At 49.2% G+C, this 15,460-nt stretch overlaps 3 protein-coding genes across 3 annotated transcripts; 1 reads left to right on the top strand and 2 right to left on the bottom strand.

Moving 5' to 3' along the window:
* The first annotated feature begins 3,142 nt into the window (after positions 1–3,142).
* NCU08920 (ATP-binding cassette sub-family F member 2) lies at positions 3,143–6,093 on the top strand. The gene is made up of 3 exons (XM_953596.2): positions 3,143–4,204; positions 4,275–5,416; positions 5,480–6,093. Exons 1-3 carry the CDS (start codon positions 3,632–3,634, stop codon positions 5,604–5,606), a joined length of 1,842 nt encoding a protein of 613 aa, XP_958689.1. The 5' UTR covers positions 3,143–3,631; the 3' UTR covers positions 5,607–6,093.
* Positions 6,094–7,587: 1,494 nt separating this feature from the next.
* Positions 7,588–11,426, bottom strand: NCU08921 (hypothetical protein; the record flags this gene model as incomplete). Its single annotated transcript, XM_953597.2, has 3 exons — positions 7,588–8,458; positions 8,528–10,794; positions 10,966–11,426. 3 exons carry the CDS (start codon positions 11,424–11,426, stop codon positions 7,713–7,715), a joined length of 3,474 nt encoding a protein of 1,157 aa, XP_958690.1. The 3' UTR covers positions 7,588–7,712.
* A 27-nt stretch (positions 11,427–11,453) lies between these two features.
* On the bottom strand, positions 11,454–12,453 carry NCU08922 (hypothetical protein). Its single transcript, XM_953598.2, has 2 exons — positions 12,125–12,453; positions 11,454–12,035 (listed from the first exon to the last, which is right to left on the bottom strand). Exons 1-2 carry the CDS (start codon positions 12,320–12,322, stop codon positions 11,616–11,618), a joined length of 618 nt encoding a protein of 205 aa, XP_958691.1. The 5' UTR covers positions 12,323–12,453; the 3' UTR covers positions 11,454–11,615.
* Positions 12,454–15,460: the final 3,007 nt, after the last annotated feature.

The raw sequence follows: 15,460 nt of genomic DNA, 5'->3' as shown, positions 1-15,460 counted from the left end.
CTGTGTCCGGTTCAGAGTCATAGCTGAAAAACAACGCCAAGCCAAGGCACGATTTTCTCATCTGAACCACTCCATTCATGTTGAGGACGAGAACTGCCGAAGTGCCACGCCAGCCCGCGAAATAGAAAAACACAGTCAACGCCCAACTATCAAAACTTGCCAAACCTATCTTTTCGTTACATGAAGATCCACCCCCCTTGACCATGACTGTAGAGAGGCAATGTTCGATATTTTGGCATCACAAACCCCCAATGTCGATTTTTTACCAGAATTTTTCCATCATGCTTCTTCGAAAAATCTCCAGCCTTGGCGCGATCGAAAGAACGGACGGGGTGCACGCGCGGAACGCGACCGGCTGAGGCGGGCGGTACGGTACGTACCCCTGCAACGGGACTTCAATGATTCTGGGGCCTGGAGAAAAAGCCCGAGGGCCACATCGCCCATGTTGTTCCAACCTCGCACTAGGTGTATCCATCTTGCCTTTCACTTCCTTGTTTCCGACACAGTTTCCTCTATTCTTTTGAGCTCTGAATTGATATATCCATCCTTCAGGAAAGACGAGAGGATATAAACAATTAGTTATGATGCCAGGGCAGCAGCTGAAAATCTTGTTAAGTTCTCTCGAATGTCGTGCAGACCGCCCTGCCGCCTACCCTGTTGTTGGCTGGCTTACCCTGCCCTGCCTACTTACGTTCGCCCGCCGGTCGAGAAAATCAATCAGAATTCAAAATTCGATAGCCGCCTTCTTTTCCTCTTGCCGCTAGGTACCAGCAGAGCTCACTGAGTGGTACGTGCGCAGAGGTACGTACCTTATCAGCTCATTGATAACCAATGAAATTGTATGCAGTAGACCATCATTGCCTGCCGGGAATTGCCGGCCGCCGGCAGTGCAGACCCAAACTGCAGTGTTCGCAGCAAGCACGAGGACTCCATGTTCCAGATCAGATCACATAACCTGAGTTAAATGGTTCAGCATGTTTCACTTTGTCAACTACGAACCCACGACTCCCACGCGGGATTTCCTGAAACGATTGCACGTACACCGGTACCTAGAGACTGTGACTGCCCGCTGTAAACCTCGTGTTCGAAACGGACGGAACTTGAATAACAGCACCATCAAGAATCCTATTTTGAACAAATAAGTACCCTGCCTGCCTGCCCTGAGACGCCAACACAGCGGACGGGACAAAGAGATGAGCCGGATCGATCGCCTGACACGGCGGACAGGCAACCTTGAAGGTTGTTCAAGCCAAGGCCACGTAGAACGCACCGAATAAGGCACGTAAGCCAGGCAGGCTCTAGATGTACATTGCACAGGCAGGGCAGGGCAGGACAAGCTCAAAAGCAAGCGAGCAAGATGAGACCAGCAGGCATGACACCAAGACAGCATGAAGCAAGTGTGGAAGTCGAGAAAATTTACTCAAAGGTGCGCATCTCAAGCCACCACCATCCCCAATGGGAGAAAAAGGGTACCTCTACTTTCGTATATGTCTCTAGTATCAGGAAGTTGAAATGTGTGATAAACAGGCCTTCTAGAACTCGCCGGGGGAAGGAAAGGAAGAAGTCAAAGGAGAAACATGAAGACATAGCGATTGAGGACAAAGCCTTATTTCCGGCGAACACGTCTGTTTTGAGGGATGCTTTCCACGGAAGTCATGAACACCATTTCGAGAAAATCATCAACCAAGTTAACTGAAAACATATACGTATATCTCACCACACTGATTCCCCTTCACTCCGTAGCGATTGCCAGAAGCTCCTGCCCAAACGCTCAACTGGAATATAAATAGGTAGTAGCTACATCACTTGCCAATTGGAGTGAGTGTTTATGATGTGTAAGATGCCCGGGGGCATGAAGTGTTATCATCTTTACCGTTGCGCAATCTGATCCGATCTGACCGATTTGGATTCAGGTTTTGGTTTGGGGGTCCAGCATCGGATAGACGGTAGGTCTTCCTTGTACTTCAGGGTTGGGTTAGGTAGGGCGGGTTGGGATCTCGGTTGATGGAAGTCGGAACTGGAGCTAGACCCGGAGCCGGAGCTGGGCCCGGGACCTGAGCGGGAATTGTGGGTCTCTTTCGGATGCCGTAAGTCCAGTACCGCAAAGACTCGGGCCCGCCTGAAATTGCATGCGAGACGGTAATTCAGGGTCTCCCTGCCCTTCGGGGATAAAGAGGAGGAAAAGCAAGGACACCAGAAGAATCGAATTCACACTCCTCCAGAGTGGCAACGCGTCTGAGTCTCGAGGCGTCGAGGTCTGCTCAGGCCTCAGGGTCCATCCAGCTCTGCATTCCGACCAAGCGTCACACCAAGGCACCAAACATAACCCTGCGGATGGGCAACATGTACTATGAAAACCACCGTGGTGTCCCATCGACGATACAAAGATTTACAAAAGTGTCGGTGATGACAGGCACTGAACTGAAATGACTTGGGCTCCCTGGCATGTTTCTGCGTGATTCACAATGACTGTACCTGATACTGAATGCAAATGGCCAAACCACGTGCTGCTGTGAGCAACGAACTCCGACCAAAGCTCAACAGTCGGTTCAGCCACCCAAAGAGTTGATGAGGTAAGCGATGCAAACAGTGGCACATGCAGCGGTGGGGGGTGGATTGTGACGTCAACCGAGAACGAGCGTCTGCCCCAACACGTGTAGCAATTCGACAAGTGCAAGTCGCTGATGGAAAAGTGTTTGCTGGATTGTGTGCATGAACGAGCTGAAACGGATGTGGCAGAGCAAGACGGTGAGGACGGACGGAGGGATGGATATTTTCTCACAAATCGCATAGTGAATCGTCTTTCATCTTTGCCATTGTTCTTTTTGAGGGTCTAGCCAAGCCAGCACTCGGGCCAGAGTTGAACAAAAAAAAAAGATTCCAAAAAGTTGTCGAATGCATCGTTTCGTTGGAGCGCTGACCAACCGATAAGCAGACGATAAGCCAGCCGTTGTTGCCTTGTGGCCTGACCGCTACCTACCTTTAGTGTATGTAGACGGGAGGTCTGGTAATTCCTTGCCAAGGCTGGTTCCTTATCAGATGGCTTTTGGCGGGCAGTATCAGCAAATCGTTATCAGAGAATTTGTGAAAATTCAAAGCCCCACCATACTCTAGGTCCCTGGCAGAGCCACTGTGAGTGAAGGACGGAGGGAGGCTCGAGTCCTTGTCGCCCGCCCCGCCGCTTTGAAGTTTTGGCAGTGACAGTGCAATCGCCCCCCCCACCTCTTCTGCCCTGGCAGGCCTGGTTGGGTACAAGCAAAATCGCAAGCCAAGAACGTGTACTGGACCCCCAATCATTCTTTGCCTTCGACCGAACCCGACATTTGACTTTGACTGTCCCCGTCTTGCTTGCTCTCTTTTTTCCTTTCCACTTCCCCTTGTGTGCTCGACGGTCGGTTTTTTCGTCTGTCTGTCCAGAGTGTGTGTGTTTTCGATCGGATTCCTTCTTAGTCCGCCCACCACTCCCTCCAGTCTCCATCACTATTTGTTTGGTGATTCTGTTTAGAGAGAACTAGATTCTTTCGACACCTTCTTTTTTTTCAACCCCCCCCCAAAGGTATCCCTTCGTGTTTGTGCATCGTCACCAACACAACTCCACCAAACCAAATCAACCACAGAATCATCACTCAAGATGCCGCCCTCCGCCTCCAAGCAGAAGCGCCTCGCCGAGAAGGCCGCCAAGGCCAACAAGGGCAAGGCCGCCAAGGAAGTCGAGCTCGATGCTTTTGGCAAGCCCGTCGTCTCGGATGAGCCCGCTACCAAGAGCGAGCAGATGGACGAGGTCAAGCGCCTCGCCCAACAGATGGACAAGCACGGTCTCTCGGATCGTGTCACCACCGGTGTCTTGGCCTCTACCAAGGCTTCCAAGGACGTCAAGATCACCTCCGTCTCCCTCGTCTTCCACGGCCGCGTCCTGATCAAGGATGCCACTCTCGAGCTTACCCTCGGCCGCAGGTACGGTCTTTTGGGTGAGAACGGTTGCGGCAAGTCCACCCTTCTCAAGGCCATCGCCGCCCGCGAGTACCCCATTCCCGAGCACGTCGACATCTACCTTCTCAACGAGGGTGCTCCTCCCAGCGAGCTCGGTGCCCTTGACTGGGTCGTCACCGAGGCCAAGAACGAGTTGGCGCGCCTCGAGAGCGTCGCCGAGAAGATTCTTGAGGAAGAGGGCCCCGATTCGCCCCTCCTCGAGGACCTCTACGATGTATGTATCCCCCAAATCCTATGATCACACCGAACTGGGCGCATTCACAATACTAACTCTGCCATCACAGCACATTGACAAGATGGATCCCTCCACCTTCGAGACCCGCGCTTCCCTCATTTTGACCGGTCTCGGTTTCAACAAGCAGACCATCCAGAAGAAGACCAAGGACATGTCCGGTGGTTGGCGTATGCGTGTCGCCCTCGCCAAGGCCCTCTTCGTCAAGCCCACCCTCCTCCTTCTCGACGACCCTACTGCCCATTTGGATCTCGAGGCCTGCGTGTGGCTGGAAGAATACCTCAAGAAGTGGGACCGTACCCTCGTCCTGGTTTCTCACTCCGAGGATTTCCTCAACGGTGTCTGCACAAGCATGATCGACATGCGCCTCCAGACCCTCATCTACTATGGTGGTAACTACGACACTTACCACAAGACCCGCGCCGAGCAGGAGACCAACCAGATGAAGGCCTACCAGAAGCAGCAGGATGAAATTGCCCACATCAAGAAGTTCATTGCTAGCGCTGGTACCTACGCCAACTTGGTCCGTCAGGCCAAGTCTCGCCAGAAGATTCTCGACAAGATGGAGGCCGACGGCTTCATCCAGCCTGTCAAGCAGGACAGAGTCTTCTCCTTCCGCTTCGCCGATGTCGAGAAGCTCCCTCCTCCCGTTCTGTCGTTCGACAACGTCACCTTCTCGTACTCTGGCGACCCCAAGGACGACCTGTACCGCCACATCGATCTCGGTTTCGACATGGACTCCCGTACCGCTCTTGTCGGCCCCAACGGTGTTGGCAAGTCCACCCTGCTCCGTCTCATGACCGGCAAGCTCTCCCCCACCGATGGTGTCGTCCAGCGCCACACCCACTTGAAGCTCGGTCTCTACTCCCAGCACTCTGCTGAGCAGCTCGACCTGACCAAGTCGGCTCTCGACTTCGTCCGTGACAAGTACCCCGACAAGTCTCAGGACTACCAGTACTGGCGCCAGCAGCTTGGCAAGTACGGTCTCTCCGGTGAGGCCCAGACCTCGCTCATCGGTACTCTTTCCGATGGTCAGAAGTCCCGTATTGTCTTCGCCCTTCTCGCCATCGAGTCTCCCAACATGCTCTTGCTCGACGAGCCTACCAACGGCCTCGATATCCCCACCATTGACTCGCTTGCCGATGCCATCAACGCTTTCACCGGTGGTGTTATCGTCGTTTCTCACGATTTCAGGTTAGTTTTGTTCCCACTTTGCTACCCGCATGTGACTTGGATGCTAACACAATGAAAAAACAGACTTTTGGACAAGATTGCCAAGCAGATTCTCGTGTGCGAGAACAAGACCATCAAGCAGTGGGAGGGCAGCATCTCGGATTACAAGAACTACCTGCGCAAGAAGATGATCAGCGCCGGTGCCGTCTAGAGGAATTCAAGGTCTCTGGAAAAGCGCGGGATGATATAGTCAGGTTGTTTGTTCATGTAATTTCGGCGTTCTTTTCTAATTTACTCGGGCACGTCTTTTCTTCTTTTCATCTACTTATAGACTGGAAACCTGATCGTGGGGCTGGATGGGATTTTGTGTGATCAAAAAGGTGGTGGCTTGAAGGCTGATTGGGTTATGGCTATGATGACTGTTCATATGGGAATGAACACAAAAGCTACGAGATTTGGCCATTTGCGTTGAAGTGTTGTGATTGAGGTGGTTTATGGATTGTTGGTTAGAAAGGCTGAGGCGGTGCGTTTGTTGAAGGCTTGCGGCACTGGAATATGCTCTGGTATAGGATGAGGTACCTGCCGTACATAGGTACATAGATTATCAACATCAGGTCAGTTGGTATTTCTAAGGTAGCAGGGAATTTTGATAGATTTTTTTGTTGTTTCTCAACTTCTGCCTTGATATGGTTGATCATGCTCTCGAGGTTCGAGGATGTGCTCCGACTCCGGCATCCAACCCAACTCGCTCCTGAGCCAGACTTTGGTTGCCCGGATCTCGGCCGCCTATTCTCCAGAATAACCTGCTTCATTTTGAGCGAGCCCGATTTCCAACTCCGACGAACCAGAAGTACCTACCTGCCTACCTTGCCTAGAGGTACCTAAGTAACGTCCCGTCCTGCCGTCAAGTCGCCAGCCAGACTTCCCTCCCCGTCTTTCTTTGAAAATCCATGATACCTAAGGTAGAGAGGTAGTCAGACGGATATGATAAAAGAGCTGGAGGGAGACTCAAGTTGACGATCGTTCGTGTTTCCATGTTAGATTAAGTAATGTATTAGGTCGGTACCTAGAGGTGCCTAGGTAAGTAATATAATGGGCCATCCATAGAGGTAGGTAGGTAGGTAATCTGATGGGCTGTTCATAGAGGTCGGGTCGGGCAGGCAGGCAGGCAGGCAGGGCAGGGCAGGGCAGGCATCCCGTCTTGAGCCCGTCTTGAGCCCGTCTTGGGCCCGTCTTGAGCCCGTCTTCCTGCTTACCATTAGGTGTTGCTGTTCCACTTTCCTCCTTGCGCATGATGCCGTTGATAGATACCTCCTCTAGGTTAGAGGGTAAGGTACCTTGAGGTTGAGGTACTTTGGAAGTCCGTGTGGGTGCTACTGTACCTTCCTAGAGGTACTTAGTCAGTCTACCTAGCAAATGCCGCCCGCAGATATCATGGACTTAGGTACTTACCTTGTAGAGGTACATATAGGTAGAGGAAGAGATAGAGGTAGAGATAGAGGTAGAGGTAGAGATATAGAGGTAGCTTCTGAGTACCACGCAGTGACAATTGCTGTCCCACGTGGCGCTTTCATCAATCCAATCCAAAACCAATCCAAGAGGCTTATGTTATCAACCTATGGGCAAAACAGTTCCCAGCTGGTTCAATGTTTCGCTACCTACCTGTAGAGGTACCAAGCTTACATACGACCCTTTCCTTTCCTTTCCTTTCCTTTCCTTTTTTCTCTTTTTTTCTCTTTTTTTCTCTTTTTTTCATCACTTCTGCTATATCTGTAGTTGTCCATATGCTTGTTAGGTACCTATCTTTCTCGTGGCCCGGGCAGGGCGCTGCCATCCAGTCAGTGATAATTTTGTTAGTGCAACACCTAGGTGTATTTGCTCCGCCCAACCCCGAAATAATCAGGTTTGACCAAACCATTGCACACTGTCTTACCTCTACGTTTGCACGATACTTCAGTCCGCTCCCACTTCTCTTCACGTCAATACATTCACCGTCGTCGACATTCACTATCAAAGGAACGAGGTTCACCGAGACTGAACCTAGATCTTTGAACTGCCAAATCATCTTTCTCATGATCCCTACCTACACATTAACGCTACCATCGGTGTTCCGATAAACAATTCCGCTATAAGCTACCTCTAGCTGTAACAAACAAAGTCTGAACAAACGAATGCATCTCAACATCTCTTTCCCTTCCGTCTTTCCAAGCCGTCCAACATCTTCCCACCACATCAGCTCAACATCCAAACAACCAAAACCGCAGCCACAAGCAACCAACCGCCAGACACCAAATACATAGGTGTCCAACAAAGGCAGCTACCACTCCTCTCCTGCACCCGTCACCCTTCGAAACAATGTCTTTAGACGACTTGTGCTCTCCTTATAGGGATTCCTCCCGGGATCAAAATCTTCCTTCTTCACAGAAAACAAAAAGAGTCTACTAGGCCACGCCTTGGCTCGCTTTGCAAGCTTCTCACACCTGGACAACAACTCCTTGTTTCCTCCTGGTTCCTGTGACTTTCTTCCACTTGTGGGCCATGAGTAGTGGTGGTACTGTGTTGTGGCAGGTGGTGTAGGTGGCTCTTTGGCGAGAAGAAGCAGCTGCTGTTCGACTTGCACCGCGGCTGCGGCTGCGGCTGCGGCTGCTACAGCCTCCTCTTCAAACTCCCTGTTCAGGTCAAGGTCCCTGGGATCTTCCTCAAACTTACTTCCAGACTTCCTCGGGGGGAACAAGTTTCTGCAGCGAATGGCCATCAGCTCGGGAACATGTTTAGAAGCTGGACTAAGTGCGGCGGTGTTGTCCCGGGTCGTGGGCATTGGGAGAGGAGGGGCGGGCCTCTTGTCGTTGGCATCCTTGTCGGGTCTCATAAAGAGCTTCAAGGTGTCCATGGTGAAGGCGGTAGAGCTATCCCCCCTCAACCACGCAAGGTACGCATCATCCGCAGCATCTCTGGCCTCTCTCCGGACTCTGGCTTCTTCGCCGGAGTCGGACTCGGAGTCGTATATCTCCTCGTCATCTATCTTCAACTGCCGACGGACGTCATCCCAAAAGTCTTGGACTTCTTTTGCACTGCGGAGTGTTCCTGTTGCTTCGTCCTTCTCCAAGACAACAGCCTCGTCCTCCTAAGAACCCTCCTCCAATATGTTCAGGCCGCCACCTCTGAGACTTGCATCGTTCTCAGAATTAGCAGGATTGCCAGAAGACCCAGACGCAGAAGGAGAAGCAGGATATGCTGGACCTCCATGGGATGTATCAGTATCAGCAACAGGGGGGCTACCAGCGGAGTCATCAGGACCGACACTTGTACCGCCAACGTCATCAGCACCAATATCACCGACGGCGTCATCAACGACAGCACCACCGTGAGCAGCAATGAACCTCATAGCACGCGCCTCCATACGCCTCAAAAAAGCCCTCCAATCAGCAGTCCAGTGACACCAGTCCACTTCGAGGAGAGTATCGAAGCCATCAGCAACCGACGACAAATCAAATTCTTTCCGCAGCCGTTCCAAGCCCTTGTCAAAGGCCTCCTTATACCCCATTTCTTGTGCAAGCAGTTCTATCCTCCTTTCAGAAGAAACCGCTGGGTCCGCATCACTACCCATTTCGCTTGCAGTCGACATAGAGGCATCTTCTTCCACAACAGGACCCTCGCTCGTGGTCCGAGAAGGCCCAGCAACGGCATTAACCGAGCAAGACGGTGCGGTTGGATCCTGTTCCTGCAGCCAGGAAATAGTTGCGTTGTGTCGCGTGTTATCAGCAACGGTGCATATCATTTGATATGACCGCTCTCTCATCGCCTGCTTGGCCGCCTTCGAGTTATCCTCATTTGCTTCGGACCCCCTCACCGCCGACGCTTGTGATGCCATCTTCTTAGCAATACGACCACCATTGGGTCCGGCGCTGGCACAGGTCTCAGCAATATCACGCTCTGCTTCCTGTCGCCTTTGATTCACCTTCTGTTGCTTTTCCAACTCCTCTATTCTGTTCTCTATTTCCTGCAGCTCAAACGCAGCGCGGATACTTTTCAGGTTGGATTTCAGCAATGCGAGTTTTTCTCGTTCTTGAGATGTGAGCGGATCCCCCTTCTTGCTCAGCTGAGCCTGTCTTGCTTTGTCTGCCCTGTCTGCCCGTTCAAACCCTTGCAACTGGTCGATGGGGATGCTCATGGCCACAACACTGGAACCGTTGTGGTGACTGAGTTCAATGGGGGCTCCTTCCTTTCCCAACTCTTCCAGCACGGCCGGAACGGCATCGCCTATAGTGCGATATGGCTTTGGTGTGGGTTTTTCCGTGACCGTGTAGGGGGCGTCATCCTTCTTTTTGCCCTTATCCTGTGATCGAAAAGTAGAAGCGGAAGCTGGATTCAAACGCAAAATACAACGCTTGATCAGCTCCTCTCTCAAGCCCTTCTCTAGCTCAGTCTCGGGCGTGATCTCGTCGTTAGCACTGGTTTTAGTGGCTAAGCTCTTCCCACTCTCATTCCCAGAGCTAGACTCTGCGAGCTGAGCCTCGAGAGTTTGCAGCATGTCGGATAACGGGAGTTCATTGGCGGACTTGGCGGGATCGTCGTGCACAGAAGAAAGGTATGCATCAACTCGCTTTCTTACGGCTTTCATCTGGGTTTTGGCTTGTTTCTCGTGGCTTTGTGGTCTTCTTTTGCACTCCATCCAAATGAACTGGTGTTCATCAGTTGGGAGACCATCTGATTTACCGCGCCATACAACAAAGCCTTCAGACTTTAGGGGGCCTGTTTTGCGATGGTCAAGGAGTTGCAGAACCTGATCGGTTGTAAGAGTTTCCCCATTTTTTGGAGTTGACGCGATCATGTTTGAGACAGCCTCGTTGTCAGTTCCGCGTATAGCCGCATGCTCTGGAAGTCCCTCAATGTGTGTGCGCCAACTGTGATATTCTTTTGGGTCAATATCATAGAATAACTGTAGGATACACTTTTCAATGCTGAAGGCTGGTCCATCGTGGTTTAGTGTATCATCACCTTCAGTTTTAGCAACCTTCGTGGAACGATGCGTGTCCTTTTGTTTTGTCATCTCATCTCCATATATCAGGTGTTCTAAATCGGCGACCAGTGACCACAGTAGCCTGTTAGAACTCTTCATGCTGACATGCTCATTGTTCGTAGAAGTCGGAGGACTGGCACCTTCATCATCAATTACTTGACGAAACCCGTGAAGTTGCTGTTTGAAGTTTGGGGTGATGAAGTCGATAAACTGAAAGACTCCTATTTTCCCATCTTGTCCTGTACGCGAAGGGGTATACAGAAGTGGGAACGAAACCGAGAATGGGGTGGGACCTGGGACATAACGACCACAAATGCCATTGAGTAAGTCCTCCGCGCAAGCGAGCGCCACTGCAGCACATGCGGAAGGAGGGCACGATCTGTAGCGTTGTAAAAGCGGTATGGTCCACCATACGTGCGGGTTGGCCTCTGCCTTTGCTGCCCTCACGATATCGCTTAGCTTGCTAGTCTTGTCCAAACGCACTCTTTCACGAATCCGCTCATAAGTTGCAATCCATTCCTTGTCAATTTTCATTAGGCGCGAGGCCTACTCGTTTCTGATGGCTGACATGTCCCGCAATTTGGTGCCGGAAAGTGCCGCCAGTTTATCGGCGAGTTTGTTGCCGACACCGGGGAATATCAAGCCGCTGAGAATGAAGCTTCCCACAATCATTCTTTCCGATTCATGCCGAAGAGTCTCGAGGCATTCCTTGTTAGTTTTAGGCATTGGCGACCGTTGGAGTAGTGGCGGCAGGGGGGGAGACTCTACGATGGTTGTCGAAGGAAGAGAGTCCAGGGAGTCCTTGCGAGGTGACAGATGAGTGGTCTCTTCCGTTTCTCCAGAAGCAGGCTCACCCGGGCCGCCGCCTCTGAGGCTTAGAGGCACAGCGGGATTGATGAAAGACCCAGACGGATTGACAAAGGACCCAGAAGGAGAATAAGTAGAGGTAAAACTGACCGGACCACTGGTGTTGGGCGACTGATCATGCGTCTTGTCGTTCCCGAAAGCCATTGCAGGTGAAATGTCGCCTTCGTTGTTCAGGAATGGTTGGTGCAAGTCTTTAATATCGTCAACCTCTTTTTGTATTATTTCTACATTAGCCTCCTCCAGATTCTCGACGTGTTCTTTGTCACCAGTGGCCGCATCTTGATAGACTACGGGAGGCGGCGTGTCACCTCCACTGAGCCCAGGAAGAGGTTCCTACAACTCCTTGTCGCTGTTGACATTCTCCTCCTCTGTGCCATTTTGCATGTGCCCGTCCTCCTGCTTGATATCCACAATGCGAAGAACTTTTTCAGCCTTGGGAAGAGGCTTCTCACGCTCCTCCTGCTTCTCACGCTCTTCCTGCTTCTGGGGAGGTCGGGCGCCTTGTGAAAGGGTCGAGGTCAATGTGTTGAGCAGCTGGACGGCGCGCTGGAACATAATGAAGCTGACGAACAAGAAGACACCGATAGCGCCCGTAGCGAGAAGGGCGCAGCTGAAGAAGAAGAGGCCGACGCCCATCCAGAAGAGTGAAAAGATTAGGGCGCCGCCGAGGCTAACAAGGACGGTGGAGGCGATATATCCGAGAAACAGCAGAGACGGGATAAAAGCGAGCGCAAATTGGATCGCGAGGAAGACCTGATTGACGAGGGGGATTATTAGCTGAATGCTACCAGATCACGAAGTGACTTTAGCGCTCGCTTGGGATGGGGGAGGCAGAAACGCACAGTCAAAAGGGGACGTTCGTTGTGGAAGCATCTGACGTTGTCGTGGGTTCTCTTGCGGTATTCGGGCGAAGTGACATATTGGCAGGTGGTGTCGACGGCAGCGGCAGTTAGACGGGTCACCAAGTAGCGAGCGCGGATCAAGTTGGAGAAGACGGTGCCCAGCAGGGACTCGTCTTGGGCCGGCTGGATCTTGGCCATGGCTGCGGTTTGAATGTAGGTAGGAATGAATGAATGGATACGGTGGCGACAGTTGGAAGAATGTCAAGATGGAGATATCTGACCAAGACTCGTGGACTGGGGAGAGGGGGATGGTGTTGCGTAGAGCAAAGAATGTGGACGGGAAGTGGAAGAGTCCAAGGGATGATAAGTACTAAGTAGTAATAGTGCAGTGGTGGTTCGATAAACAGGGCAGAGATAGAACGGGCCGAGGATTTGTACCTGAGCAAAACCCAACCAATGCACTTCGGCACTTCCTTCCAGACACTCAGTCGCAAGTTGTCTCTGGTGGTGGGATGAGAGTGGTGCAGTTTCAGTTGCAACCAAGAAAAAAAGCCGTAGAAGGCGCCAAGAGCCCAAAACAGAGCAATCACCAGCGTGACGTAAACTGGGCAGTCTGCACCAAGCACACAAAGTGGATTGGTGGTAACAATGAGCCAGACGCGTCACGGTCAATACATTATGGTACATTCTGATCACGCATCCAAATATACCTACCCTAATCGATATAAGATACCTTTGAACCCTGGGTAAACTCTAGGTAGGCAAATCCATTGAGGAAAAGAATCTCAGTGACTCTAGTCAATGCATTTTCATATTATTATGACCCCCAACACTGTGGTGTGATGGCCTTTCTGACCCAAGGCGAGCCGTATTGGGATTTCCATGATGCTCGGTTTACAGGTATGTTACATACGACTATGGCATTTCCCCTCTATCACATGCATCGATGCGGGGATGCCTTCAGGGCCGGCGGTTGTAATGGAGTTTCCTACAGCACTGCAGCTGCCCATCAGCTCGCTGTTAGGGATAATCGTGCCTGCGTCGACCCCACTGGATGAACCCGCCAAGACATTTGCACAATCTATCGGTCAATGCACCAAATTCGAGATGGTACACGACCACGAAAAAAATGCAAAGAAAAAAAGCCTGTCATTGACAGTGGTTTGTTGTATACGCAATGAACGTGACCTGCTCTTAAAATTATCTTTTAAATTTGTTTGTTTGAGACTGCCTGGCCTTCAACATACATATGGATGTCCTGAGAAAGAGCTGCTTATCTGTGTGGAAATGGGTCGAAAGGGCGAGTGAGAGGAGGCACGAAACGTCAGGTCGGACCTTGCAACTGTGACGGTGAGCTTACCTAGGTCGAGGTTTACTCTCAATTGACGAGCAGAAGAAGCGAGGGACCTCCCCTTCCCCTCATTGACTGGCGTGAACTGCAATTACCTACCTCTACACTTTCCAAGCTCGAGACAGAGGTATGTAAATACATCTGTGGAAGGAGCGGACCCTTGGATGGAGCTGGATCTGGCGCGGATCGATCGACTTTGATGGAAGGGGCCGAGACGCCAACCACACTCGGCACTGACCAGAGCAGAGGAATACTCTTGCGAGGGAAGCATTGACAGGGCTCAAGTCCAAGCAGCCACTGCTTCGAACGCAAGTCAAAGAAGACCGCCATCACCATGTGCCGACAACCGAGTCCCCAACTCCCGGTAGGGCTTGACGGCTCGGGCCTTTTTGCTTGTCGTGTCCCCTTTCGGCCGCTTCGAGACGGAAAGAAAGTGACAACCAACAAACAGCGAGCGGCCAACAACCGACAACCAGACCGAGTGGTCAGATGACCCGACCCTATACCTAAAGCTTCCTAACCCAGTGGTCCGTATATTTATATAGAAAATCGATCCGACCTACCAAAATGAAAAGTTGATACAGTTACTGCAAAACGTATTCGCATAGAGTTACTTTAATAGTAATATTAAGTAGGATTATTTCTCCTTACAAAGCCTGCAATCTCCTTTTATCTAACGCTTCGGCGATACTATTATAAACGAAATCGAGTTTAATACTATTAATACGTCTACCTATACGGGGAATAATATATATACAAAAGTTTCCCTACAGAGAAAGATCCCTAATTGCCCGTAGAAGACTTTCCTTATAGAGAAATAACCTATTTATAGAAGGACCTAATACCGATAGAGCGTTATAAATATAGTTAAGGATTAAGTAGTTTAAGGGTAATTTAATTTATCCTTAACCTATTTCTAATTTATTTTAATTATCCCTACTATTATTAATTTTAATACTTTAACTATAATTACTAAACTCAAACTTTAAATAAGGAAATTATAGTCTCCGTAGGTTTATCCGTATTGCAACGGAATTCGTTTTAAATAATATAGCCCCGGCCTTTATTATTATTATTATAATAAATAGGGGGAGGGCCTATAATAAATTTATAATTAGTATAAGTTCTATAAAATATACTTTAAAAATTTATAATTATATTTAACTACTTTATATAGCGTATAAATAAATAGAATAAAAGAATATATATTATAATATTATTTATATATCTTCTTTATCTATTGAATATTAATTTAAGAATTATTAATAATATATTAGGGATGTATTAAAGGTATAATTAGGAAATTTATATTCCCGTTCTTTTAGAAGGGTATTTGTATAAGACTATTTGCCTTTTCCTCCGCCTTATTATTTTACTAGTTCCCTTATACCCCTCTATTTTTAAATTTTAATTGTAAATCCATTAAGTCCGAATCTTCTTTATCTTTCTACTATTTCTCTTATTATATTTTCTATTTATTCTCCTACTATTTATCTTCTTACTATTTTTCTTAATATATTTCTTATTTATCTTCCTACTACTTATCCTCCTACTACTTCTCCTCCTATTACTTCTTCTACTTATCTTCCTATTGTTTATCCTCCGGCTACTTCTCTTATTGTATTTTTTACTTATCCTCCTGCTGTTTGTCTTAAATTAAAGGCGAATCCGATATATAGGTCTAGAAGGTATTTCTAGCCTAAATAATTAAATCCGATTCTCTATCGAAACCTATTGCTTTATATTTCTTAGAAATAACCGGGTATAAAGTCCTACTAGGGATAGGGATAGTTATAGCCTAACTTAAGGTTATAGAAGCTATTAAATTCTTATACTATCCTAAATTTATTTATAATTAATTTAATTATATTAAGATTTTATAGCGTTAAGTTATATATTAATAGTAGTTATATAAACTTTAACTTTAATACTTCCGATTAAAACGTCCGGTAGATATTCTTTAAGGATATTGTAAATACCTTTTA

The sequence above is a fragment of the Neurospora crassa genome, linkage group V, assembly GCF_000182925.2.
Source record: "Neurospora crassa OR74A linkage group V, whole genome shotgun sequence".
NCBI lineage: Eukaryota > Fungi > Ascomycota > Sordariomycetes > Sordariales > Sordariaceae > Neurospora > Neurospora crassa.
The sequence above is the reverse complement of the archived record's forward strand: the minus strand, read 5'-3'. Positions and strand labels throughout refer to the sequence as shown.

Excerpts from the sequence above, each read along its gene's own strand:
- NCU08920 (XM_953596.2), top strand. The coding sequence starts at position 3,632 with ATGCCGCCCTCCGCCTCCAAGCAGAAGCGCCTCGCCGAGAAGGCCGCC. Across the intron at positions 4,205-4,274 it reads TCCTCGAGGACCTCTACGAT|CACATTGACAAGATGGATCC; the intron begins GTATGTATCCCC and ends CTGCCATCACAG. Across the intron at positions 5,417-5,479 it reads GTCGTTTCTCACGATTTCAG|ACTTTTGGACAAGATTGCCA; the intron begins GTTAGTTTTGTT and ends ATGAAAAAACAG.
- NCU08922 (XM_953598.2), bottom strand. The coding sequence starts at position 12,322 with ATGGCCAAGATCCAGCCGGCCCAAGACGAGTCCCTGCTGGGCACCGTC. Across the intron at positions 12,036-12,124 it reads ACGAACGTCCCCTTTTGACT|GTCTTCCTCGCGATCCAATT; the intron begins GTGCGTTTCTGC and ends CTCGTCAATCAG.